The 26212-nt window shown below is 37.3% G+C and overlaps 1 protein-coding gene across 3 annotated transcripts in view; it reads left to right on the top strand.

The window, feature by feature from the left end:
• Window positions 1-1065: 1065 nt before the first annotated feature.
• Window positions 1066-26212, top strand: part of Gask1b (golgi associated kinase 1B) — a 59675-nt gene continuing 34528 nt past the window's right edge. The window contains exons 1-2 of one of the 3 annotated variants that reach the window (XM_048813567.1): window positions 1066-1235; window positions 2453-3596. In XM_048813567.1, coding sequence (XP_048669524.1) covers window positions 2687-3596 — 910 coding nt within the window. In that variant the 5' untranslated portion in view covers window positions 1066-1235; window positions 2453-2686. Of the gene's footprint in view, window positions 1323-1554; window positions 1771-2452; window positions 3597-26212 lie in introns of those variants that run through there. The other 2 variants (XM_048813568.1, XM_015484520.2) reach the window with 2 other exon arrangements.

Below are 26212 nucleotides of genomic sequence, written 5' to 3'. Positions count from 1 at the left end.
ATTCAATCAAATTTACCAACTCAGACAAATCTACCTGCTTTCTAGTCATTTCTCTACTTAAAAAGTTGCTTTAAAAATAGTTGGAGGAGACTTCTGCTTATCATCATCTGGACTTTACCAAAGACTTTTTATTTTTTATCTTTTGTGGCAGTAGGAGTGGAACCAGGACCCCCACCTACCAGGTAAGTGCTTCACCACTGTGCTATAACCCCAGCCCCCCCTTTTTTAGTTATAGGTGGAAACAATGTCTTTATTTTATATTTATGTGGTGCTGAGGATCGAACCTAGTGCCTCACACATGCTAGGCGAGCGCTCTCTCTGAGCCACAATTCCAGCCCAACCCCCAGCCCTTTTAATTTTAAAAGATTCAGGTCATTTCTTCTTCTAAATATGTGAAAATTATAAGCTAGTTATGAGAAGCAGCTGTACCATGGTTTCTTTTCAAGAAATTCATATTTACTCTCTAGAAAATAATTCTGTGCTTATGGAAGTGTGTGCTTTAAAAGTTTGGGCTCATACGGAAAATGGCTCTGATACCTGCCTTCTCTTGAAGTTAGTAAAAACCTTCAGGTACTTCTAGGCTACTGTCAATATTGGAATTGTTCTTTCCCTTTTCAGTAGGAGAAATTTTAAAAAGGAAAAAGGTCTGAGTTTAAAAAAGCTGAAATAACAGTCCTGTTATAATTTGTGGGTTTTTTTTTAACCACTTTGACATTTTCTCTTTCCTTCTCTACCTATTCCAATTCCTAGCACTTCTTCTTCTTCTTCTTTATTTTTTCATTGTAAAATATAGAACTTTTAAGACCTTACACCATGCTGTAATCTCTTTCTCACTTTACTTCCCAGTGTCACAACCTTTATTTTAGTTTTCCTTTGTGCCTTTTTGACTTCTGATTCCCTTTGCCATACAAGCAAATAGAATAAGCCAAAGTGAGAGCCCAAGGTCATCAGCACCCCCGCCTTTGTACCAAGACATGCAAACAACCTAGGCCAATCCCTAACCTGTTTTTTTAAAAAAAGCCTCCAATCAGAGAGGCCCCATGACTGCTTTTTGTGAACTGCTGCACCATGTAACTGCTCACTATAAATGTCTCTCCCTATCTCTGCACTCTTATCTCACTGTTCTATTTCTCTCTCATTCATAGTAACCCTTTCTTAGCTTTTCTGATCTTCTAGACCTTCTCTTCCCTGAACTGGGAGACAAGTGCTATTCTGCAAATGGCCAGGATGGTGAGGTAAGTGCTAGGTCCTGGAACCCTGGTGCTCCACTCTCCAGAAACGTGGGATGGACAGAGGGGCAACGGCATTCTTCATTTTACAAGGTATTTATTCAGTATGGGCTGCTCCACCAAACTAAACAAACACTCCAGATACTTTTTAACCTCACAAGACTGACATTTCTGAGTCTGTTTGCAAACAGGACACTAGAGGGCTCCCAGAGGTTAAAAATAAGCGGAAAGTTGTTAGAATGAAAACTGATTCTGTACGGCATTTTTTTTTTTTTTAGAATATAAAATTAAAGTTTATTTTTCAAATCTTCTTTACCAAATCCCTGGATGTCTGAAAACGTCAGTAGCTAGTTTACAAGTATCCATTTTGCTTTGCCATCGGTGATTTTTGAGGGAGTTTTAAAGCTGAGCTGAAATGTTTGAACTGTGGAACACTCTTGACCATGAAATATGTTCTACTTACATGCCTCAGCCTTTAGAAGTTCTTTGCATTAGAGTCAGGGATTACATTCTTCCTGGAGCCAAGCTTGAGTCCAGCTGTGTAAGTAAGATTGCTTACGAGTTTCTTCTTTTCTAATAATGTGAAGAGATTGTACTAGAGATTCTTTTGTTTTCTTTCAGCTGACTTTGGTGGAAAGAAAATAAATGAAAAGTAGTTGGATTTGTGTCTGGTGTGTTTGTGTGTGACTGAATAAATGTAAGTGCTCCCGTGCTGTATAGACATTTATGGCTTTATATTATAGTAACATTTAAAATAAGATAATGGAACACATTGTGAAGAAAAATCTGTATAACATTAGATTAAGATAATATGTTCCTGAGTTTGAATGTTAATACTTTGTGCTCCTGCCTAATTAGTTAATGCATGATTTTTGAAAATAATGTAGGATAGCTATAAATTTTTAAAAGCCATCTGTCTTAAGTTATTTCTGCTGTGCAAAAAGGAAAAGCCCAGGTTGGTCAAATTTTACTGCTTTGCTTCAGAATCAAATTAAAAAACTCTAGCTACAAGTCATAAAATATACTTGGATTTTTCGTGGCTTGTTTTCACAGCTTTAAACTGAATATAAACCTACACATCTATTTTGCTTTCATTTTTTAAACTTTACGTATTTAGTGGTAAAACTTATGGAAGGAAAGGGTTACTTTTTTCTTTCCTCTTGTAGAGGAACTGAAATGGTTTGAGATGTGACTCAGTTAACTCTGTTTCCATTCATTCCCAGAATCAACTCTCATTTCTCCTTGGGGAGGTTGATAGAAGTTTAAAAGGTTTGTTGTGGCGAGTGTCAAAAACATTCTCAGCTCTATCACCAAGACTTCCCTTCCACTTCAACCCACTGGAGACCACTTAGATAACCAACCGGACACGACAGCTGAATTCAGGAAACCATGCATCGTATCAGCAGGAGCCAACTGCAGACCTTAAACTCTGTTCAACATGTGGATACAGCAGAGAAATGACCTGTCCAGACAAGCCAGGGCAACTCATAAACTGGTTCATCTGCTCCTTGTGCGTCCCAAGGGCGCGGAAACTCTGGAGCAGCCGGCGTCCCAGGACCCGGAGGAACCTTCTGCTGGGCACTGCCTGTGCCATCTACCTGGGCTTTCTGGTTAGCCAGGTGGGGCGGGCCTCAATCCAGCACGGACAAGCAGCCGACAAGAGGCCACCTCGCAGCCGCGACTCTGCAGAGGCATCCTTTCCTGAGATCCCCCTGGATGGCACCCTGGCTCCTCCTGAGTCCCAGGGCAATGGGACCACCTTGCAGCCTAACGTGGTGTACATTACCCTACGCTCCAAGCGCAGCAAGCCTGCTAATATCCGTGGCACTGTGAAACCCAAGCGCAGGAAGAAATATGCAGTTGCATCTGGTATCCCTGGTCAGGAAGCATTGGTTGGACCATCCTTTCAGACACAGGACGCTGCAAGGGCAGCTGATGCTGAAGTGCTTGGGTATGCTCAGGGAGGAAACCTGGCCAAGATTGGAGAACCATCCTGGAGGCTGGTGCGGGGCCCTGGAGTCCGAGCTGGGGTCTTAGACTTCCAGTTGCCCAAGGCCCGAGAGAGCAACATCAGGATCTACAGCGAGAGCGCCCCCTCGTGGCTGAGCAGAGAAGACATCCGCAGAATGCGCCTGTTGGCAGATGGTGCGGTGGCGGGAGTCCAGCCTGTGTCCTCAAGGAGTGGTGCCCGCCTGCTGGTGCTGGAAGGGAGCACAGCTGGCTCACTGCCTCAATGTGGCCCTAGCCCCTGTGGCTTGCTCAAGCAGCCATTAGACTTGAGTGAGGTGTTTGCCTTCCACCTGGATAGGATCTTGGGGCTCAACAGGACCCTGCCATCTGTGAGCAGGAAATCAGAGTTCATCCGAGGTAACAGATTCACATGTTTCGTTATTTGCAGCTGTTGGGGATTCGGGTTCCTTTTCCCTTTTCCCTTACTTTTTTTTTTTTTTTTAATGATTTCTCTCCACCCACGTTTCACATTTGGACAGCAGCAGCAGCAACAGCGTGTCTTTCCATACGCTTGGCATTCATTATTTTCCCAGCCTGGGAGGATATGAGAGTTCCAGAGAAATGCTGTGCTGGACATGCAAGAGTAAGCCCACACTGTGTAATCTTTGCTCTCCATTTCCCTGCTGCACTTCCCAGTGGCTTATTAAATCTAATTAAAGCCAATGGCAATTTGCATGATGAGGAGAGGAAGCCAGGGTGGAGCGGTGGAGGCACAAAACTTGCTGACAGTCAGGCATGTTATTATAAGATACTGTGAAAGTAGAATTTTTTTTCCTTTGGAAGTTTTTAAAAGTAAGAAGGAAATGAGTTATCTTTCTTCAGTAGACAGAATCTTTTCAAGAGGTCCAGAGCCAGACCATGTTAGACTCAATGGCTTGATTTTTTTTCTCCAATGGATTTAAACACTTTTATTTAACAAATAAAGAAAAAGAAGCAAAGACATTTGATGTTGTTCAGCATGGATACTAACTAGCCATTGGTTTCTTCAAGCTTCATGATGTGGTTTATTGAGTCTGATTTACCAGATTATCTCTACCTGGGAGACACATGTTTTGATACATTATAGGATAGGTAGCCGATTAACTACAGTTGTAGATGAAAGTATTGATCTGTGGTCATGCCACACCACATAAAGGATATTCTCTGAATGTTGAGGTTATTCCACGATTTGAATCCAAAATACAGCAAATCAGTGGCTTGTGTTTGAATGCAGAATCATCTCAGAAGTTCTACCTGTGAATCCAGGTTGACCTAAGAGGCTGAGAAGGGCCCCAAAGAGATTGTAAACTTGAAGGATGCTCCCTTTCTTCCTGTTAGCATCACCTTTAGCTTTTCAGGAAGGTTCCCAGGGAGCTTGGAATGGAACAAATTAAAGTTATTGGGGGTAGCTGAAAACCAAACCACTATTCCTTTGGCTTTGGGATTATAATTTAGTTTTAGAATGGATATTTCTTGACATACTAATGATTTGCTTACTGGCCTTCCTTACACTGCTTCATGGCTAAATGTTCAGGATTTACAGGTACATTTTGATATCTCAAGTTCATAAAGTGGTTTCCATAATTATGTCAATGTTGTTCATATCAAATATTTAATTTAATGTTGGTAAAAGCTAAATTTTGTTGAGTGCACCATTTACTATGCTCTATGCAAATTGATTCATGTAATTCATACAATCATGGATCCCTATAATTCTCATAATGATTCTATGAGGTAAGTGTTATTGTTATTCCGCTTTATTGATAAGAAAATTGAGACTTATTCAGGCAAAATAGTTGGCCTCAATTTACACACCTAGTACTCGGCTTCACTGCAATTGAAACAAGGTCAACAAACTTCAGAACATAACCTCTTAACCAGTAGACTTAGGTGATTGTATAATTTGTTTGTCAGAGAAAACATTTGGCATTTGGTTTTTAGGGATTGGCTAACTTCACCTAGTATTATATTCTTCAGCTCCATTCATTTACCTGCAAATGCCATGATTTTATTATCTTTTAATGCTGAATAGTATTATATTGTGTATACATACCACATATTTTTATCCATTCATCTACTGAAGGGGATCTAGGTTGGTTCCACAGTTTAGGTGTTGTGAATTGTGCTGCTATAAACATTGATGTGGCTGTGTCCCTGTAGTATGCTGTTTTAAGTCCTTTGGGTATAGACTGAGGAGAGGGATAGCTGGGTCAAATGGTGGTTCCATTCCAGTTTTCCAAGGAATCTTCATACTGCTTTCCATATTGGCTGCACCAATTTGCAGTTCCACCAGCAATATGAGGGTGCCTTTTCCCCCACATCCTCACCAACATTTATTGTTATTTGTATTCTTTATAGCTACCATTCTGATTGGAGTGAGATGAAATCTTAGAGTATTTTGGTTTGTATTTCTCTAATTGCTAGAGATGTTGAACATTTCTTTCATATACTTGTTGATTTTTTATTGATTTTATTTTTTAAATACACGACAGCAGAATGCATTACAATTCTTATTAAACATATAGAGTACAATTTTTCATATCTTTGTATATAAAGTATGTTCACACCAATTCATGCCTTTATACATGTACTTTGGGTTTTTTGCATTACAATTCCTTTTATACATCTATACCACCATTTTTCATATTGCTGTTTGTATATAAAGTATGTAGACACCCAATTTGAGTGTTCATACATGAACTTTGGATAATGATGTCCATCACATTCCACCATCCTTGCTAATCCCCTGTCCCCTCCCTTTGCCTCCCACTCCTCTTCCCTATCTAGAATTCATCTAATCCTCCCATCCTCCCCCTCCATACCCCATTATGAGTCAGTCACCTTATATCAGAGAAAACATTCAGCATTTGTTTTTTTGGGATTGGCTAACTTCACTTAGAATTATCTTCTCCAGTGCCATCCATTTACCTGCAAATGCCATGATTTTATTCTCTTTTATTGCTGAGTAAAATTCCATTGTGTATATAGGCAACTTTTCTTTTATCCATTCATCCACTGAAGGGCATCTAGGTTGACTCCACAGTTTAGCTATTGTGAATTGTGCTGCTATAAATATAATGTGGCTGTGCCCCTGTAGTATCTTGTTTTTAAGTCCTTTGGGTATAGTCTGAGGAGAGGGATAGCTGGGTCAAATGGTGGTTCATTCCCAGATTTACAAGGAATCTCCATACTGCTTTCCATATTGGCTGCACCAATTTGCAGTCCCACCAGCTATATGAGTGTACCTTTTTCCCCACACATCTTCTCCAACACTTATTGTTGTTTGTCTTCATAATACCTGCCATTCTGACTGGAGTGAGATGACATCTTAGAGTACTTTTGATTTGCATTTCTCTGTTGCTAGAGATAATGAGCATTTTTTCATATATTTGTTGATTGATTGTATATTATCTTCTGAGAAATGTCTGTTCAGGTCCTTGGCCCATTTATTGATTGGATTATTTGTTTTTTCAATGTTTAACTTTTTGAGTTCTTTGTATACCCTAGAGATTTCTATCTGATGTGTGAGGGGTAAATATTTGCTCCCAGGATGCAGGCTCTCTGTTCACCTCACAGATTGTTTCTTTTGCTGAGAAGAAACTTTTTAGTTTGATTCCATCCCATTTATTGATTCTTGGTTTTAATTCTTGTGCTATAGGAGCCTTATTAAGGAAGTTGGGGCCTAATCCCACATGATGAAGATTAGGGCCTACTTTTCTTCTGTTAGACTCAGAGTCTCTGGTTTAATTCCTATGTCCTTGATCTATTTTAAGTTAAGTTTTGTGCATGGTGAGAGATAGAGGTTTAATTTCATTTTGTTGCATGTGGATTTCCAGTTTTCCCAACACCATTTGTTGAAGATGCTATCCTTTCTCCAGTGCATGGTTTTGGCACCTTTATCAAATATAAGATAATTTTAATTTTGTGGGTTAGTCTCTGTGTCCTTTATTCTGTACCATTGGTCTACCAGTCTGTTTCAGTGCCAATACCATGTTGTTTATTTAACTGTTGTTCTGTAGTGTAGTTTAAAATCTGGTATAGTGATGCCACCTGCTTCACTCTTCCTGCAAAGGATTGTTTTAGCTATTCTGAGTGTCTTATTTTTCCAGATGAATTTCACTCTTGCTTTTACTATTTCAATGAGTAATGCCATTGGGATTTTGATTGGAATTGCATTAAATCTGTGTAGTGCTTTTGGTAGTATGGTCATTTTGATAATATTAATTCTGCCTATTCAAGAGCAGAATCTTTCCATTTCTAAGGTCTTCTTTGATTTCTCTCTTTAGAGTTCTGTAGTTTTCATTGTATAGATCTTTTACCTCTTTCATTAAGTTGATTCCCAAGTATCTTATTTTGTTTTGAGGTTATTGTGAATGGGGTCGTTTTCCTTTTTGCCTTCTCAGAAGATTTGTCACTGATATACAGAAATTTTGATTGATTGTATATCTTCTTCTGAGAAGTGTCTGTTCAGTTCCTTAGCCCATTTATTGATTGGGTTATTTTTTTTTTTGGTGTTTATCTTTTTGAGTTCTTTATATACCCTAGAGATTAGAGCTCTGTCTGATTTGTGAGTGGTGAAAATTTGCTCCCAAAATGTAAGCTCTCTATTCACCTCATGTATTGTTTCTTTTGCTGAACAGAAGCTTTTTAGTTTGAATCCATTCCATTTATTGATTCTTGATTTTTATCTTGTGCTAAAGGAGTCTTATTAAGGAAGTCGGTGCCTAATTTGACACGATGGAGATTTGGGCCTACTTTTTCTTCCAATAGGTGCAGTGTCTCTGGTTTAATTCCTAGGTCTTTGATCCACTTTGAATTGAGTTTTGTGCATGGTGAGAGATAGGGGTTTAATTTCATTTTTTTGCATATGGATTTCCAGTTTTCCCAGCACCATTGTTGAAGAGGCTGTCTTTTCTCCAATGCATGTTTTGGTGCCTTTGCTTAATATAAGATAACTGTAATTACATGGGTTAGTCTCTGTGTCCTCTGTTCTGTACCATTGGTCTACCAGTGTATTTTGGTGACAATACCATGCTGTTTTTGTTACTATTGCTCTTTAGTATAGTTTAAGGTCTGATATTGTGATGCCACCTGCTTCACTCTTCTTGCTAAGGATTGCTTTAGCTATTCTGTGTCTCTTACTTTTCCAGATGAATTTCATGATTGATTTTTCTATTTCTATGAGGAATGTCATTGGGATTTTGATTGGAATTGCATTAAATCTGTATGGTGCTTATGGTACTATGGTCATTTTGATAATATTAAATCTGGTTATCCAAGAGCAAGGGGGATCTTTCTATCTTCTAATGTCTTCTTTAATTTCTTTGTTTAGTGTTCTGTATTTTTCGTTGTAGAGGTTTTTTGTTAGGTTGATTCCCAAGTATTTTATTGTTTTTGAGGCTATTGTAAATGGTGTAGTTTTCCTTGTTTCCCTTTCAGAGGATTTGTCACTGAGGATATACAGAAATGCCATTGCTCTATGGGTATTGATTTCATATTCTAGTTCTTTACTGAATTCATTTCTTAATCTAGAAGTTTTCTGGTGAATTTTTTTGGATCTTCTAGGTATAGAATTATATTATTGGCAAATAGTGCTAACTTGAATTGGTCTGTCTAATTGCTCTAGCCAGTGTTTCAAGAACTATGTTTAATAGAAGAGGTGAAAGAGGACATTCCTTCTTGTTCTAGTTTTTAGAGGGCATGATTTCAATTTTTCTCCATTTAGAATGATGGTGGCCTGGGGTTTAGCATCGATAGCTTTAACCATGTTGAGATATGTTCCTATTATTCCTAGTTTTTCTAGTGTTTTGAACATGAAGAGGTGCTGTATTTTGTTGAATGCTTTTTCTGCATCTATTGAGATGATCATATGATTCTCATCTTTAAGTCTGTTGATGTGATGAATTACATTTTTTGATTTCCATATATTAAATGAACCTTGCATCCCTGGGAAGAACCAGCTTATGGTGCACTATCGTTTTGATATGTTTTTGTATCTGATTTGCCAGAATTTTGTTGAGAATTTTTGCATCTATGTTCATTAGAGGTATTGGTCTGAAGTTTTCATGTGTCTTTGCATGGTTTTGGAATCAGGGTGATACTGGCCTCATAGAATGAGTTTAGAAGTGCTTCTCTTTTTCTATTTCACAAAATAATTTGAGGAGTATTGGTATTAGTTCTTCACTAAAGGTCTTGTAGAACTCAGCTATGTATCCATCTGGGCCAGGGCTTTTCTTGGTTGGTAGGCTTCTGATGGCATCTTCTATTTCATTGCTTGAAATTTATCTGTTTAAATTGTGATTATCATCTTGATTCAATTTGGGCAAATCATATGACTCTAGGAATTTTTTGATGTCTTCAATATTTTCTATTTTATTGGAATATAAGTTTTCAAAATAATTTCTAATTATCTTCTGTATTTTTGTAGTGTCTGCTGTGATATTTCCTTTTTTATCAATTATGTTAGTAATTTGAGTTTTCTCTTTCCTTCTCTTCATTAGCATGGCTAAGGCCTGCCAATTTTATTTATCTTTTTCAAAGAACCAAGTTTTTTTTTTATCAATTTTTTTCTTTTGATTCAATTTCATTGATTCAGCTCTGATTTTAATTATTTCCTGTCTTCTATTAATTTTGGTGTTGGTTTATTCTTCTTTTTCTTGGGTTGAGATGTAATGTTAGGTAATTTATTTGTTGACTTTTTCTTCTTTTAAGGAATGAGCTCCATGCAATGAACTTTCCTCTTAGTACTGCCTGAGATTTTGATATGTTATCAGTGTTCTCATTTACCTCTAAGAATTTTGTTATCTTTTGCAACCCATTGTTCATTCAGTAGAACATTATTGAGTCTCCAGGTGTTGGAGTACCTTCTATTTTTAATTTTTATTTTATCATTGATTTCTAATTTCATTCCATTATGACCTGATAGAATGCAGGGTAGTATCTCTACATTTTTATATTTTCTAAGAGTTGCTTTGTGGTATAATATATAATCTATTTTATAGAATGATCCATGTGCTGCTGAGAAGAAGGTGTATTCATTCATTGAAGGATGAAATATTCTATATATGTCAGTTACATCTAAGTTATTGATTGTATGTTGAGTTCTAGGTTGTATATTGAGTCTCTTTGTTCAGCTTTTGTTTGGATGATCTATCCATTAGTGAAAGAGATGTGTTAAAGTCACCCAGAATTATTTTGTTGTGTTCTATTTGATTCTTGAACTTGAGAAGAGTTTGTTTGATGAATGTAGATGCTCCATTGTTTGGGGAATATATATTTATAATTGTTATGTCTTGTTGGTGTATGGTTCCCTTGAGCAGTATGTAGTGTCCTTCTTTATCCCTTTTGATTAACTTTAGCTTGAAGTCTACTTTATTTGATATGAGGATGGAAAACCCTCCTTGCTTCAGCAATCCAAGTAAATGCTGTGATTTTTCCCAACCTTTCACCTTCAATCTGTGGATGTCTTTTCCTATGAGATGAGTCTCTTGGAGGCAGCATTTTGTTGGGTCTTTTTTTTTTTTTTAATCCAATATGCTGGTCTATGTCTTTTGATTGGTGAGTTTAGGCCATTAACATTTAGGGTTATTATTGAGACATGATTTGTATTCCCAGCCATTTTTGTTATTTAACATGACTTGGTTTCTCCTCTGATTAGGTTTTTCTTTAGTGCAGTCCCTCCCTCTGCTGATTTTCATCATTGTTTTTCATTTCCTCTTCATGGAATATTTTGCAGAGGATGTTCGGTAGTGTAGGCTTTCTAGTTGAAACTTCTTTTAACTTTGTTTATCATGAAGGTTTTTATTTCTTCATCAAATCTAAAGCTTAATTTTGATAGATTTAAGATTCTTGGTTTGCATTTATTTTCTTTAAGAGCTTGGTATATGTTGTTCCATGATATCCTGGCTTTGAGGGTCTGAGTTGAAAAATCTGCTGAGATACAAATTGGTCTCCCCCTATATGTGATTTGATTCTTCTGTATTGCATCCTTTAAGATTCTAACCTTATTCTGTATGCTAGGTATTTTCATTATAATATGCCTAGGCATAGATCTGTTGTAATTTTGTACATGGTGTCTTGTAAGCCTCATTTGATTTTCCAATTCATTTTTAATGTTTGGGAAATTTTCTGATATTATCTCATGAAGAGATTGTGCATTCTTTTGGTTTGAAACTTGTGCCTTCCTCTATCTCAATAACTCTTAGATTTTGTCTTTTAATGCTGTACCATAATTCTTGGATGTTCTGTTCATAGTTTTTTACTATCTTCACTGTGTGGTCAACTTTATTTTCCAGATTGTATTCTTTGTCTTCATTATCTGACATTCTTTCTTCCAAGTGATCTAGTCTGTTGGTAATGCTTTCTGTTGAGTTTTTTTTTTAATTTGGTTTATTGTTTCTCTTATTTCAAGGAATTCTGATTTTATTTTTGGAGTGTGTATCTCTTTCTTGAAGTAATCTATTGCTACCTGTATTTGCTCTCTTATTTCTTTGTTGGAGTGATCAATTTTTGCCTGTATTTGTTCATTTAGGTCATTCTTCGATTCAGAGATCATTTTAATTATGAACATTCTGAACTCCTTTCCTGACATTTCATCAACTTCACTGTCCATAGGTTCTGTTATTATAGTGTCCTGGTTTATTTTGGGCATTTTCCTCCTTTGTTTTTTCATGTTGCTTATGTGTCTTCCTTTCTTGCAGTGTGTATCTGAGATACAGTTTCTACCCAGTAATCTTGTAGTTATCCAAGCAGATTATCTGTACCACACCTTGATGCTGGGCTTCCAGACCCTGCAGGTGTCCCATGATGGATGTGACTGTAACCGAAGGTGGTGGTGGCAATAGGGGAGGTAACATGAGATAGCAGTGGAGGTGTCCCAAGATGGATGCAACATCTTTCAGAGATGGGGTTAAAAGGGTAGGCATTACACTGGTTTTGGGATGCAGCTCCAAGATGCAGTTGCTTCTAGGCCCAGTCTGTTGTCAAAAGGTAGAGGATATTATGTGGGAAAGTCTATGGCAATGTCTGCAGTGGCCTAAGATGGAAGTGGGTTAGGCCTAGGCTCCCAGGTTTGGGAGTGGTGATGAACCTGGACCTACCCTGGGTCTGGGTCACACACAGGTAGGCAGAGACAGATCTGGGCTGGGCCTGAGCTCCAGCAGGTGTCTACTGGTCAGAAAAGGTGGTCCTGTGCCGGAGCCTGAGCTCCAGTAGGTGTATGACTGTGATGGGATGGACCTGGGCTTGCCATTCATTTTTATATTATAAAATTTTCAAAGAAGAAAAAGTGAACTTTTGGATATATCTCAAGGCTAGATAAACTGATATATCCTTTGAGCTTCCTGAGGACCCATTTCTTGGATGGAAATTGGGAGAATAAAGTAGTAGCTAGGAGCCTGACTCTGGACTTGGATTTCCTGGACTTGCATTTTACAGCTGTATTACCTGGAAATGTCAGTTTCTCTCTTTGCCTCAGTTTCCTCAGCTTGACAAAACTGCCTACCCTGTGAGGTTGTTACTTAGCTCAGACATGGACAACACTTGGTTCTTGGCACAGAGTTAACCTTCAATAACTCTTGGTTAGGGTTGTTACTATACTAAGCACAAAAAGGACCAAGTTAATTAAATTTCTCACATAGCCTTCAAACCTCAAAGACTATTTCTTTATGTTAAAAAAAGACTGAAGCCTTTGTTTCTTGACTGCTTAATTAAGATTTTTGTTACCAATATTCCTTTTAGATTTCAGATATTTAATTCTGTGCTCTTAATTTCCAGCATCTTAGAGAATAAAAATTCAATTTGAAGAAGGGGTTTATAAATGGAGTGTTCCTCTTTCCATTCATAAAGTAATGGAAATGATGGAAATAAATCAATAAAGTCACAGTGATGTGACTCAATTTGAGTTAAATCTCCAAGATTACACGTCAAACAATATCAGACCTTCCTTTGTTTTCTTTTTGGCATCTTCTCCCATTTAGTTATTTAGAGTCATGAACTCAGGCCAGTTTCCTCAAGAACCTATGATGATTTACAGACAGTTTTAAACACTCTGCACAATATAATTCTATTCATTTAGACTGCTACTGTTAGGCAAAGTACACAAATAGACCATTTCTGGTCACTATGTAGACAATCATAGGTTCTCAGTACCTCTCTCTACCCACTTTTTCCTGGACTCTTCTTGATTTGTGTCTTTTTTTCTCCCAATTTGCATGAAAGTATGATTTTTTTCCAGAGCCCTCCTACTTTTCTCTTAGTCCAAGCTTAGCTTCACGTAAGCCTCTCTGTCCACCCAAACAGGAGATCAATCTTATCTATCACCTATTTGTGGCTCATTCTGTATCATCATATTGCATAATACACATTTTTATCATAATTGCTTGTTTAATCATCTTTTCCTTACCACTAGTCTCCAGGTACATAGATATTACCTGTATTCTTTATTGTTGTAATTCTGGATCCTCATGGAGAATCTGGTACATAGTAGGTGAGATATATATATATATATATATTTTTTTTTTTTTTGGGGGGGGGTTACCAGGGATTGAACTCAGGGACACTCAACCAGAGCCACACACCAGCCCTGGGTTTGAACTTGCAATCTTTCTGTCTCAGCCTCCCTAACTTCTGGGATTACAGGTGTGTGCCACCGTGACGGGTTCAATAAATATTTCAAAGAAATGCAGAAATGGATTCCAGCTCCCAATACTCAGAACAAGTACTATCATTTTTAGTCTGAAATCCAGGCTGGGATTTCTCCTAGAAGACTCATTAAAATCATTCAACATTGTGGAGGTAATGACAAATGTCCTTGGCTGCCTCCTTATAATGCTATGGTCTGTTGGCATTGTACTGTAGTATAGTTTGATAATGGGCTTTCTGTAGAAGGAACAGTAGGATTTAATTTAGTATATATTTATTTGATGATCTGGCTTGATATAAAAGTATATCTTTTCATATCAGGGAGAACAGGGAGCCAGCAAATTCTATAAGTAACATGGACTAAATGTTGTTTCTGTTCTTTGGCTTTTAATGTTTATGAAAATCAATTCATGACCATTACAAAAAAGGTAGCTGGTCTAAATTGCAAAATGAACATTAACTGTTTGAGATACCTCAGTTTATCTTTCCAAAATCCTATGCAGTAGACATGTAAAATCATGTCATTTAGAGATAAGAGAATGGCAAGCAGACTGCTCACATTCACACAATAAGTTCAAATTCTTGAGTCCACCAAACACTCATTTTCTAAGTTCCAAGTCTTTCCTCTTTTTTTTTTTAATCAATTTGCTTCTCACAAAACATCTTTTAAGGGGCCATGGAGTGTGTCTTCTTTCTCCATGATCACAGCCTGTTTGTATATCTGGTTATTAATATAGTGATTCAGATAACTAATAATGATGTACAGACATAGAATATGGGCACCTCTCTTCTCAAGGAGACAACAACCTTGGTCATAACTGAGAACTACTGAATGCTATTATGTACAGGCACCATTCTATTCTAAGATCTTTGTTTCTGTTATCTTGTTAAATCTTCATAAAATTCTGGAAGGTGTACCTAGGTATCCTAGAGCCTGGAGGCTCTATGACAGGCATTTTGTGGAAATAGAAATTGAGGCCTAGAAGAATTAGGCACCTTGCTCAAGATCTTACAAATTGCCTGGATATTAAAGGGATGTATGTGATATAAATGGAGATATGGGAGAGAATCAAATGCTACGATCTGAGTGTCTGGTTTGACCTCTGCTTCTCAGGTTAAACTTTTCTCCATTGATTCAGTCTAAATGTACAAATAGACCAAGAATCCCTATTTCAGATGCTTCCTTACTTATCTTGGGTTATGACTTGATAAGTTTTGGAAGTTGAAAATGCACTTTATGTACCTAATGTTTTAGTCAGCTTTTTTTTTTTCTGTCACCAAAAGACCTGACAAAAACAACTTTAGAGGAGGAAAAGTTTTTTTGTGGGGGCTCATGGTTTTAGAAGTCTTAGTCCATAGATGGTCAACTCCATTCCTTGGGGCCTGAGGTAAGGCAGAATCTCATGGAGGAAGGGTGTGACAGAGGAAAGCAGCTAGGATCATGACACCAGGAAGCAGAGAGAGCTCCTCTCACCATAGACAAAATATATATTCCAAAGGCACACCCTAAGGGGCCCACCTCCTCCAGTCATCTCCTACCTATGTGCAGTTACCACCCAGTTAATCCCTATTAACAGATTATTTCACTGATTGGCTTAAGACTTTCATAACCTAATAATTTCACTGATAAACTTTCTTTCATTTTCTCATACATGAGCTTTTGGGGGACACCTTATATCTAAACCATAACACCTAACTTACTGAATAGTGTAGCTTAGCCTATCTGATCTTAAAAATGATCAGGCAGCCCACATGAGCTTAGATGGGCAAAATTATCTAACACAAAGCCTGTTTTATAATACAGGCTTAGGCACACACAGAGATGGGCATTTTGTGTGCATTATGGGATATGGAAATCAACACACAGTATGCAGAAATGCTAGCAATGCAGAACACTGTGGAGTATCTGCTGTCTGTCTTGGTGATTGTGTGGCAGAATGGGGTGCATTGCCACTGCCCAGAATCACAGCTGAATATACATGATGTGTCATCATCCCAGGGAAAGATCAACATTCAAAATTCAAAGCACACTCTTACTGAAATTTGTAAGTTGGATCATGGTAAGTTGGAACTGTCAGTATACAGTCCATCTTCAGGGTTTTTATTTTCTTAATTGATAAAACTGATATAGGTGATCCAGTTATCACAGTGTCTCTAGCTAAGGTTAGTCTGGGGCAAGTTCTTGGTTTTATGATGATGAATTCTAGATGATTTTTCTGGATATACAAATAGACATTTGAAATTGGTGGTCTAACCAGTTTCATACTTTGTACCAGATCATTTTCTAACAGGTGTTACTCCAAAGATATCCTGGAAAAGAAATGTATACTTGGGGAAGGACAAGGTTGTAATTAGGTAGGGAGTGACAGCAGTGTACCACAGTATGAAAGCCAGCAATCACTGGTGCATATTCTCAAGCTCTGTGTATCTGTAAGGCACATGCAAAACTGAAATAAAGCATCAAGTGTCCTTTGTTTAAAAACAATTCCATATTTTTTTTGCAATTGGATTCAATTGTGAATCTATAAAGAATATAGTGTTATGCATCAGATAGTGACTATACTATATTTGATGTCTTTTGTCTATTATGCTCTAATAAATCTGTATAGCAGATGTTACTATTATTTTAAATACTGGAATGCTAAGGCTCAACAAAACCATGAAAATATCCCCATAACCTAGCTAACCAGCAGAGGAATGGCAATTTGTATCCTACTATTTCATATACTAACATCTCAACCTGTTGCTTCTATTAGCCCACACCATTTCTTAAATATAATGTGGTGTAATTATGGGATACTGACAAAAATGGCCACATTTTAGCATGGTGGATTTTGATTTTACCAGTATGCCAAGATTTATTTTTAATTTCTTTTTTCAACTCAACAATATAACTTTGCTAATTTTCTTACTCAAGGGACTCTGAACACTGCTACAAGTAATTTTTTTTAATGCAAGCCAATGCTCCAATACTTAACAGATTTCTTTGTTTACCATAAACAACCATATGTATGCAAATGTGACTGAATATATCAGTTTGTTTTCTGCCTTTCTGTACTTGTACGAGTCTCAAATCATTGCAAAAGCCACCAGACATTGTGTGGTGCTGATACATTTGGATAATCTTTTTGAACAAAATAGATGAAAGTATTTGTTTAGGAGAAGACAAAGCAGACTATGTCCATGTAAAAGTCAAGAGCATGAGAAAAGAAAATCCAGTACCCTTCTGTGATCCTTGATTTAGTATCTTTGCCAAAGCTTCCTTTATCGTTTTCATAGTCACAGTAATGTGAATGAATCTCGGGGGACACCATTTGGGTAGCATTTAAGCATTGTACTATTTTTCATGCCCAGCATGGAAGATGCATTATGTATATTTTATTTTTAGGAGACTGCTTTATTGCCACAGAACTGTCATACTGAATTAAGGTAGCCTAGTTCCAGGAATTCTGTATGGCAGGCTGCTTTGATGACAAACTACAGGCACCCCACAAACTTCCATTTAAATTCATTGTAGATCCCAAGTCGCTCACTGTTTTCCAAGTTGCATTGCCTCTTCTTATTATAGAGTAGGAAAAAGACACTGTGTATTTTTCACCGTTTTTTCAAGTCCATTTGAGCAGCATTGTGAATTCTGGATGGAGCAGTTGCCAAGGCCGAGGGATGGGATGGCAGCTTGGCAGTTTATAGTTTCTGTCTTTCAGGTAAGGAGAGAGTCCAAAAGGGAGCAGGGAATTTTGAGAATAACTCAGATACCCCTACTACTTAGAAACATGCTGGCTTCCAAATCTTAGAAATCTTTGATGCATCTGCAAACTTTCTTAAAATATTTGTTTGGGGGTATAAAAACATGCTTAATTTTGAAAATTGGGATTGAAAGCATATTGTATTCTTTATCAGAGAGGCCCCAAGGCTATTTCTTTAGCAATAAAATTGAGCTGGTCTGCTTAATACTTGCATTCATCAGTGAACAAAAGTCTACTGAGCATCCATTCTCAGCAGCCTCTGCCACAGTGAAATCTTGTTTGCTCACTACATACCTTTATGGACAAACTGCGGGAGCCAAGCAACCTTCTCTGCTGTGCTTCTGGAATTTGTCCCTTGATCTCACACATGGCTGGGAGAGAAGGGGCAATGAATGGTTGTCACAGTACCCACAGTGTAGAGAATGTTTGTGCCTTAACTCCACACAATCTGTTTTTTTTTTCTATACATCACATTTATCTTTATCACTTTAACATATATTTATTGAGCACCTGCTATGTCCCAGACACTCTTCTAGTCACCAGGATTGCATAAATGAACAGAATAGTCAAGAATCCCCACCCTCGTGGAACTGACAGTAATGGGTGCTTAGTGAGTTCAATGGCCTGAGGGGAATCTTACTATCACTGATTTCAGAATTTACTCAGTACATCTTGAGCTCAAGGACATGACCTCTATCAAAGAGGACTGACTCTGCTGCAGATCTGGCTTAGTTTAAAGACCAGGAGACTGCTTTATTGCCACAGAACTGTCATACTGTACAGTAGGACTTCCTTTCTAAGTTAATGGGCAAATATTACAATTTTAATCCAATTCAGTTGCAATCAGTTCAGGAATAATGACATTTACTTTTATGTGTTAGTAGAAACCACTGTAGTTTCTAATTTGTATAGTTATGTAGTTAAAGGTGTGAACTGGCAATGTAGGCTCCCTGAGTTTGAATCCTGATTCTCTCACTTCTGCTTTGTGACCAGAAGCAAGTTACTTAACTTTGTACTTTTGTTTTCTTCATTGGTATAATAGGGATGGTGATAATAACCTTACTTAGATGTGTTGTGAGAATTGAGTTAGTATGTATAAAATATTTGTAACAGGGCCTAACACATATTCATAAGAGTTACCTTTTATTTTCATTCAGTTTGAAGCTGATTTAGCTCTTTGTGATATGTTTCTTTAGATTTTATTAGTTTATTTATCTAAATTGATGTTTACTTGCACTAAATAAATGGGCACCAAAATGTTTTATTTAAACAAAGTTCTTGGAATAATGAATAGCAACCTCTCAGTTGTTGAGTGCTAAGCACTTTACATTCATTATCTCATTTAATTTCACAACAGTCCCATACATCAGATATTCTTGTATAGATTTCTGGTAGGAAACCTGAGGCTTGAAAATTTACATATGTCCTCCAAAGGCTCACAGGTAGTGCACAGTGGGGCTGCGCTACAGACCTGAGTTGGGAAGAGTCAGTAGTCTTACTCTTTCTCACTGTGCCTTACTGCCTCCCATTGTCCCTCACATCCAAGAATTGTGCCTGTGGCCTTTCCCTGTTAATCAGACACCCAGATTACAACCTGCTTTCCCTCATTTCTGTAGTCTAATTCCTGAATATGTCTCTGATGTCTTTAACTCTTCTCTGTCTCATGATAGTGACCTTGGGTCAGGAGGTGAGAGGCAGGAGGGATGCTCCCACCACTTTGATTTTCCTTGTTCTAAGTCTTATAGAATTATGGATACATAGGAATGAATAGTTGAGCACAAGATGGACTGAATGAGGACACGGAAACATCTCTACATTCCTGGATAAGTTTTTCAATTTTTTCCTCTAATCCTTCTCAATTTATTTACAGTAAGACCATTGAAATCACAGATTTCCAGGATGTCACAACAACAAAATTTTTATTCTGGGTCAACTGGTCATTGCCAAGAACATTGTGGGGTTCTGAAAATTTTATTCATTCATTTATCAAATATTTTGAATGTTCACTCTGGTTTAGATATTGCTCAGGACTTAGAGATGCAAAGATGACTAAGCAGTGGTGTCTGTTTTTACAAGGCTCCCAGCTTGGAAGACAAGAGACAGCTAAGCAAACCCACCATCCTAGAAGGGTATGATAAACTCCTCAATGGAGATATTTTTAGGAAGGCCTGGATGCCCAGAGAGCAAGCAAGATAATTTAACCTAGATTGTATAAATAGACTTTTGGAAGGGGTAATTGGCTCTTAAAGATCAATGTGGGTGGAGTATGAGAGGTGACAGTGTAGGCAGAGGAGAGAGAATAGATTGGAAAACTTGTGAAGGAAGCATGTGTTCAAAGTTGCAAATATTTCTGAAAAACTGGAAATTGAGGTTTGTGGGGATGAAGTGAGATAAATCTATGGTAAGTAGAGAGTGAGTTATGTTTTATTTTTATGTAAGGAGCACGAACTTCATCTTGCAGGTGATGAGGAATCACTGGAGGGTTTGAAGAGGGGAGTGATGTAATTGGGCTTTGCATTGTAGAAGGTTGCTCTGGTCAGGAATTCATGGCTCCTTGAACTACAGTAATACATACTAAATCCTGAAGGAATAAATCCTTCTAATATACCCATGACTTTGTCTGCAAAGATTGCTTGTTTCTGTATTCTGGCATAGTCATCACATCGTCACCACCCAAAGTCAAATTTGATTCCTGTTTTTTTTTTTTTAAATGGAACATTGAGACCGGAAGAGTCTGGAAGTTTCCATTTATATAGCAGAAGTCTTTTGTAGTGGATGTCCAGGTCAGGCCTAGAAAGTAGAAGTTCTGCCCATTAGTCAAAAGTTCAGAACAAAGAAGGATACTCTTGGTCAGGCGTGGTGGTGCAAGCCTGTAATCCCAGCGGGCTGGGGAGGCTGACACAGGAGAATCGCAAGTTCAATGCCAGCCTCAGCAAAGGTGAGGTACTAAGCAACTAAGTGAGACCCTGTCTCTAAATAAAATACAAAATAGGGGTGGCTCAGTAGTCGAGTGCCCCTGAATTCAATCCCTGGTACTAAAATAAATAAATAAGTAAATAAATAGAAGGGCACTCTGTTTTTAAGGTAGAGCTGATGGTTTAAGCATTTCACTGTTTCACTGGGTTGTCAAAAGAGCCTGCCCAGGTGGATTTAAAAGATACTTTTGTTTCATCTTGGGGAAATTAGTGCCTTTGTGGAGACAAGTAATAATACCAGAAATAGAATCAATGACTTGTGACTCCTTTCTTAACTCTACTCACCCCAAACCAACTCTCAGTTCTCTTTCAGCAAATGTTCTTCCCCTTATGAACCCTGGCGTCTGACCACATCTTGAGACACGGCATTTCTGGATCTCTTGGTTTAAACACAAGAGCTCCATCTTTAGTTCTTCACGTGTTTCCTTCAAAACATTTGTTCACCTGGTGGACATCTGTGTGTACCTGTCTATTCCTACTCAACTCAAAGGCTTTGAACTTGACTGAGAGTAGGACCTTATAAGGCCACATTTTTAACACAGCTGTCTGAATTTTTTCTATCCCAAACCTGAGAATCAAGCAGGCCCAGATAGGTAGCAAGGAATGCTTGTAGATCCTTATAAGTCTATAATACCTAATGAATAAATGAATAATACCTAATAAATAAATGAATTAACAACAATACATAAAATACTGAGAATATATAAAATTTTATCTAATTTTCAAACTCACTCCTCACATACCTTGCATTAGTCTTCTGCTCTCCCTCATACTTGCTAATTTGCTTATGTTCACCAACCTCATGCCAAGAGATCTTACTCTGCTTTTTCATACTTCAGTCTAATACTTCTTTAATTGCCAAAATCCTATCATGGTAAATGTTTTAGTTAGATTTTTTTTTTTTTTTTTTTTTTTTTTTTGCCACAGTGACTGAAAGACCTAATAAGAATAATAAAGAGGAGAAAAAGCTTACTTTGGCTCAGGTTTTAGAGTTCAGTCCATAGATGTTTGACTCCATAGCTCTGGGCCTGCCATGAGGCCATAAACAGAAGGTTATGGTGAAGGAGAGCACCTAAAGATGGGGCTACATTAAGCAGAAAGAGAGAGCTCCCCTCACCAGGGACAAAATATATACCCCCAAGGCATGCCCTAGTGACCTATTTCCTGTAGACACACCCTTCTTGTCTGCAGTTATCATCTTGTTAATCCATGTCAGTGGATTAATCTACTAATGAGGTTACAGCTATTGTAATCTAATCATTTTTTACCTCTGAAATTTCTTGCATTGTTTCAAAAATGAGCTTTTGGGGGATATAACATATTCAAACCATAATATAATAAGCATAGTAGAAAAGGAGAGCTGATATTACTTAAGGGATCCCTTAACACTTAGATGCCTGCCACAGTATCGTGAGGGTTGATTCAATGTTAATAATTGCCTTTTCCAAAAGGAGACCTGTAGCATTGAAAAATTTCCCTCAAAGCATTGTTGATAGTTGTGATGGAGCCCAACAGAATTTGTTTCCTATAGCAAAGATGCTCCTCATTTTGTCTAGTCTTTGTTTTCTTTAATGAGTTTTAGAAAGTTGTTTTCAAAGAAGGTGAACCATCTGAGCTGGAACGTCACTTCCTTTATATCTTGGTCAGGGGAAGTCTTGGAAATTGGTCCATACAATAAAAAGGACTTTTGATTTCAGAGCTTGGTAAATTTTTACTTATTTTTGCAAAGTAACAAATACTGACAGACATTTAGCCCTCTGCCCAACATGCTTAGCATTCACTTATAGTGCAACGAAACCAGTCAGCCAATGTTCAAAGTGAAGGGCATTTAATAAATCTAGACAAAGAAGATTGTGCAAAGCCTTTATTCTTGGTTAATTTTCATGTTCATCTTTTCAGAAGGATGTCTTCTTTGTGCTTTTGAATAAAAACATGACTTGAGAGAACATCAAAATTCAAGGGAAATATTCAGATATCGGATAAAAGTTTTACTGGCAAGTCTCATTTTTTAAGACAGCTGTGTAACCTTTAATTCACATGAACACTCACATATCTTTTAAAACCTGCTTTCTCACCAAACTGACAGTTAGAATTTTATCTCTTCACTGTTAAAATTTCTCCAGAGAGTACAGTACTGCATCATTTTGACAAACCTGAATGTGAAGAGATGAATGGTCCTCATCCCCCAAACACTTCAGGGCAAGTTGCTTTAACCAGATACCTGTTTTCAGAGGTGATTTTTCTGTCATCAGTTTAAATCTATCAAAGTTCATTTAATTCTTTTAAAAGCCATATTTCATATAAAGTGGAGTTCTCTTCATAGTAGTGAGTACTTCTCTGTGATCCTGAGCCATTCTGACTACTACTATTCCCTGCAAGGGCTGCACATACTCACATGTAGCAAGAATACCTGGGGAGGAATGTCTGCACATTGCTGTTCTCCCCACGTTCTTCATATGCTTTGGAAATCCCTTTCCTGAGGTGCACAGATTCCTGCCAGGCCAGGAAAGAATGTCTTTATGTGGTAGTCAGCATTCAAAATATTTTGCTGAGGGGACATGGATGGTTATAGAGAAAAATCACAGGATATTAATTGAAAAGCAATTATTCTTTCAGTTGAACATCAGCTTTGGCAGTTTGAGAACAATTTTTAATTGCTAGTACAAAAACTGTACCACTCAAAGAATCTAATGAGGGCTGGATGTGTAGCTTAGAAATAGAATGCTTGCCTATGTGCATAAGGCCCTGGGTTTGATCTCCAGCACCCACTTTTCCCCCCCAAAGAAATTTGCTGTTCTAAAGTAGAGAAATGGTAAAGGAACCACAGTAAACTCACATTTAGTAGGGAATGTAGGCTAAAGATGGCCTAGTCCTTATTTTTATTTTATGAATTAAGAGTGGTTTCTGTAATTTTAAATGATTGAAACATATCAAGAAAGTAATATTACTATTACACTTGAAAACCATATGAACTTTCAGTTTCAGTGTTCATAATAAAATTTTATAAGATAATTCCAAGTGGTAATTTTTCTTTGCATATATTTTGTTTCTTTTCCTTGGTAGAAATGTACACTCCATGAAAGCAAAAATGTATTGACATTTATCTTATTTATGTGTTTAAATCCGGGTTCTAGAACACTAATGGAGAATATGCTCAAGAAGCAATAAAGATCAGTTGAAGACTGATGCATTATGTGACTGTATAATGTATGTATGTGGTAATAACCACCACAGAATATATCTGGGGATGCATTTATGTTAGGCACCAGGTTAAAAGCTTTATGTATTCTTTTTTTTATGTTTTTCTTCTTATTTGATACATAAAACATAAAAATATACATATTAATAATAACCATGTAGTGTTTTGATATATTTGTACATGGCATAATGTTCAAATCAGGTAAAATGTATCTATCATATCTGCCATTGCACAGCTGGTTGACTATAGGTAACAATTATATACTTCAACAAGTTAGAAGAAAGAATTCTGAATGTTTCCACCATGAAGAAATGAAAAAAGTTAGAGGAGAGGATTTTAAATGCATGAACTCATTTAATTTCAACAAGTCAGTTATCAGCCCCATTTTACAAAAGAAAGGAGCAAGGGTTAGAGGGATTATATAACTCATCTGATGTGACAAATCTAAGTGACCATAATTCAAAAAGTCTGTTGGTTTCCAGAATTTGAGCTCCAATCATAAGCTATTCCTTTTTCTTAAATTTCTAAAAGCTTTTTACATATTCAGGTGAAAAAGAAAGGGATAGGAAAATACTGGAGGTAAATATACACATAACAGAACCAATTACTGGGTTGTAGATGGTTTTGGTTTTCTTAGCTGTACATTTTTATGTTTTTCCACATTTCCTAAAATGAGGGTATTTATGTTTAGTTACTTTTACAATAAAAACTGGATATTTCTAAAGGGAGAAAGAGCCAAGGCTTAAACTGTTTATGCAGAGCATTTCCTGTTCAGCTGAGGGTCTTGTGTGAATTGCTAAGGAAACTCTGTGGTCCTGTTTGTCCTGTGTATTGATCTGTGTTGTTGAAGTTCAGTATTGGGTTTCAATTCCTTTTGAGTACTTCCAAGCCCCTAGAATAGAAAGTACTTTTTGAGTATAACTTTGGCGGAAAGACACTGATGGAACTTCTTGGTGTTTATTTATTTATCTATCAGTGCTGGGGATCACAGTAGGGTTAGAGAAGCATTTTTTTTTCATTTCTAAACTGTATAAAGAATGAGAAGCCTTATTGAAGTCATCATAAACAAGAAAGACCATCATGGGGCACACTGAATAAATACTTTAGGCTTCAAACCAGTAATGTCATTCCCAAGGCCCTGTTTTAGCCAAATAAAGTCACAGAGATGGAGTTGAGAGGGCAGGGCTCTACCACTGTGTCCCAGCCCCCACCCTCACTCACTGGTTCTCATCTTCAGATACCCCAAGCACAAGTCTTGGAAAGCTGAGTTGTGTTTTCTATTCATATTTAGTTACAGTGATACAGACCTGTCTGCAACCACACGCTGGGCTGATTTCACCTGGAATTTATTCTTTCTCCCTTTTCACTGGCACAGTATTTGAGGTCCACGTATTTAACATGATTTTATATAAGAAAACAATTAGGTCCCAGAAGCTCTGAATCACTTAATAAGGTACAAAGACATAGAAAGGAGAAAAAGAATCTTATAAGTGAAATTCCCTAGTGATGGCTCATGTTTCTTTCTCTGTTTTCTCTTAATTGTGTGTCAGTGACTGTTGGCATATTTTGTGCAATTCAAGGGATGTTTCACATGCCCTGGCCTCAATTGCAAAGTGAAGGGAGAGCAAACTTCCTTTTAAATAAAGCTGGAATGTAGGTGATTAGAACGATTAAGTGAATGCAATTAAAATTATGGAGGGTAGTATGGCACCTAATGCAAGAATGGTTAGTGAACAAGACTGTTTCTTATAGATAAGAATGTCAGAATAAGGCCAAAAGGTGGTGAATTAAAAGTTTCCAGCAAACAATGAATGAAGCTATAGGTTGAGAACATCTGAGGCTATTTAAAAGGGCTTTTAAAAATTCCTGGGGCATGTCTGGACATTCCAGCCACAATTTCAGACACCTCCGTTGTTCAGACCTGTTAAGTATGCTTTTTCAGTTCTTTGTAACTCAGTTTTTTTTTCTTCCAAGAGCATCACACTGATTTTTGAGTTATAAGCAGAGCTGTTCAACTCCATCTCTTTGTGACTTTATTTAGCAGAAATGGGGCCTTGGGAATGATGTTATTGGCTTTAAGACTGAAGTGTTTGTTCAGTGTGCCCCATCATAGTCTTTCTTGTTTATGATGACTTCACTGGGGCTTATCATTCTTTATACAGTTTAGCCATGAAAGAGATTGCATCTCTTCTATGAGGAGTGAGTGAGCCTGACACAATTTGACACATTTGAGAAAAAATCGTGTGTGGTTATATACATGAAGAAATGACATTTTAAAAAATATGCTTTATGAGATTATGTGTGGATAAATGATCCATTACCCAGAGCACCGTCGGGCTTACACTATTTCTATCAGAAAACAAAATAAATAAATAAATAAACCTCTTGCTTCTTTTTTTTTTTTTCCTTCTCTGGAGATTATAGTGATTGGTG

This window comes from Marmota marmota, unplaced genomic scaffold (assembly GCF_001458135.2).
Source record: "Marmota marmota marmota unplaced genomic scaffold, marMar, whole genome shotgun sequence".
NCBI lineage: Eukaryota > Metazoa > Chordata > Mammalia > Rodentia > Sciuridae > Marmota > Marmota marmota.
This window is presented reverse-complemented; position numbering and strand designations above follow the sequence as displayed.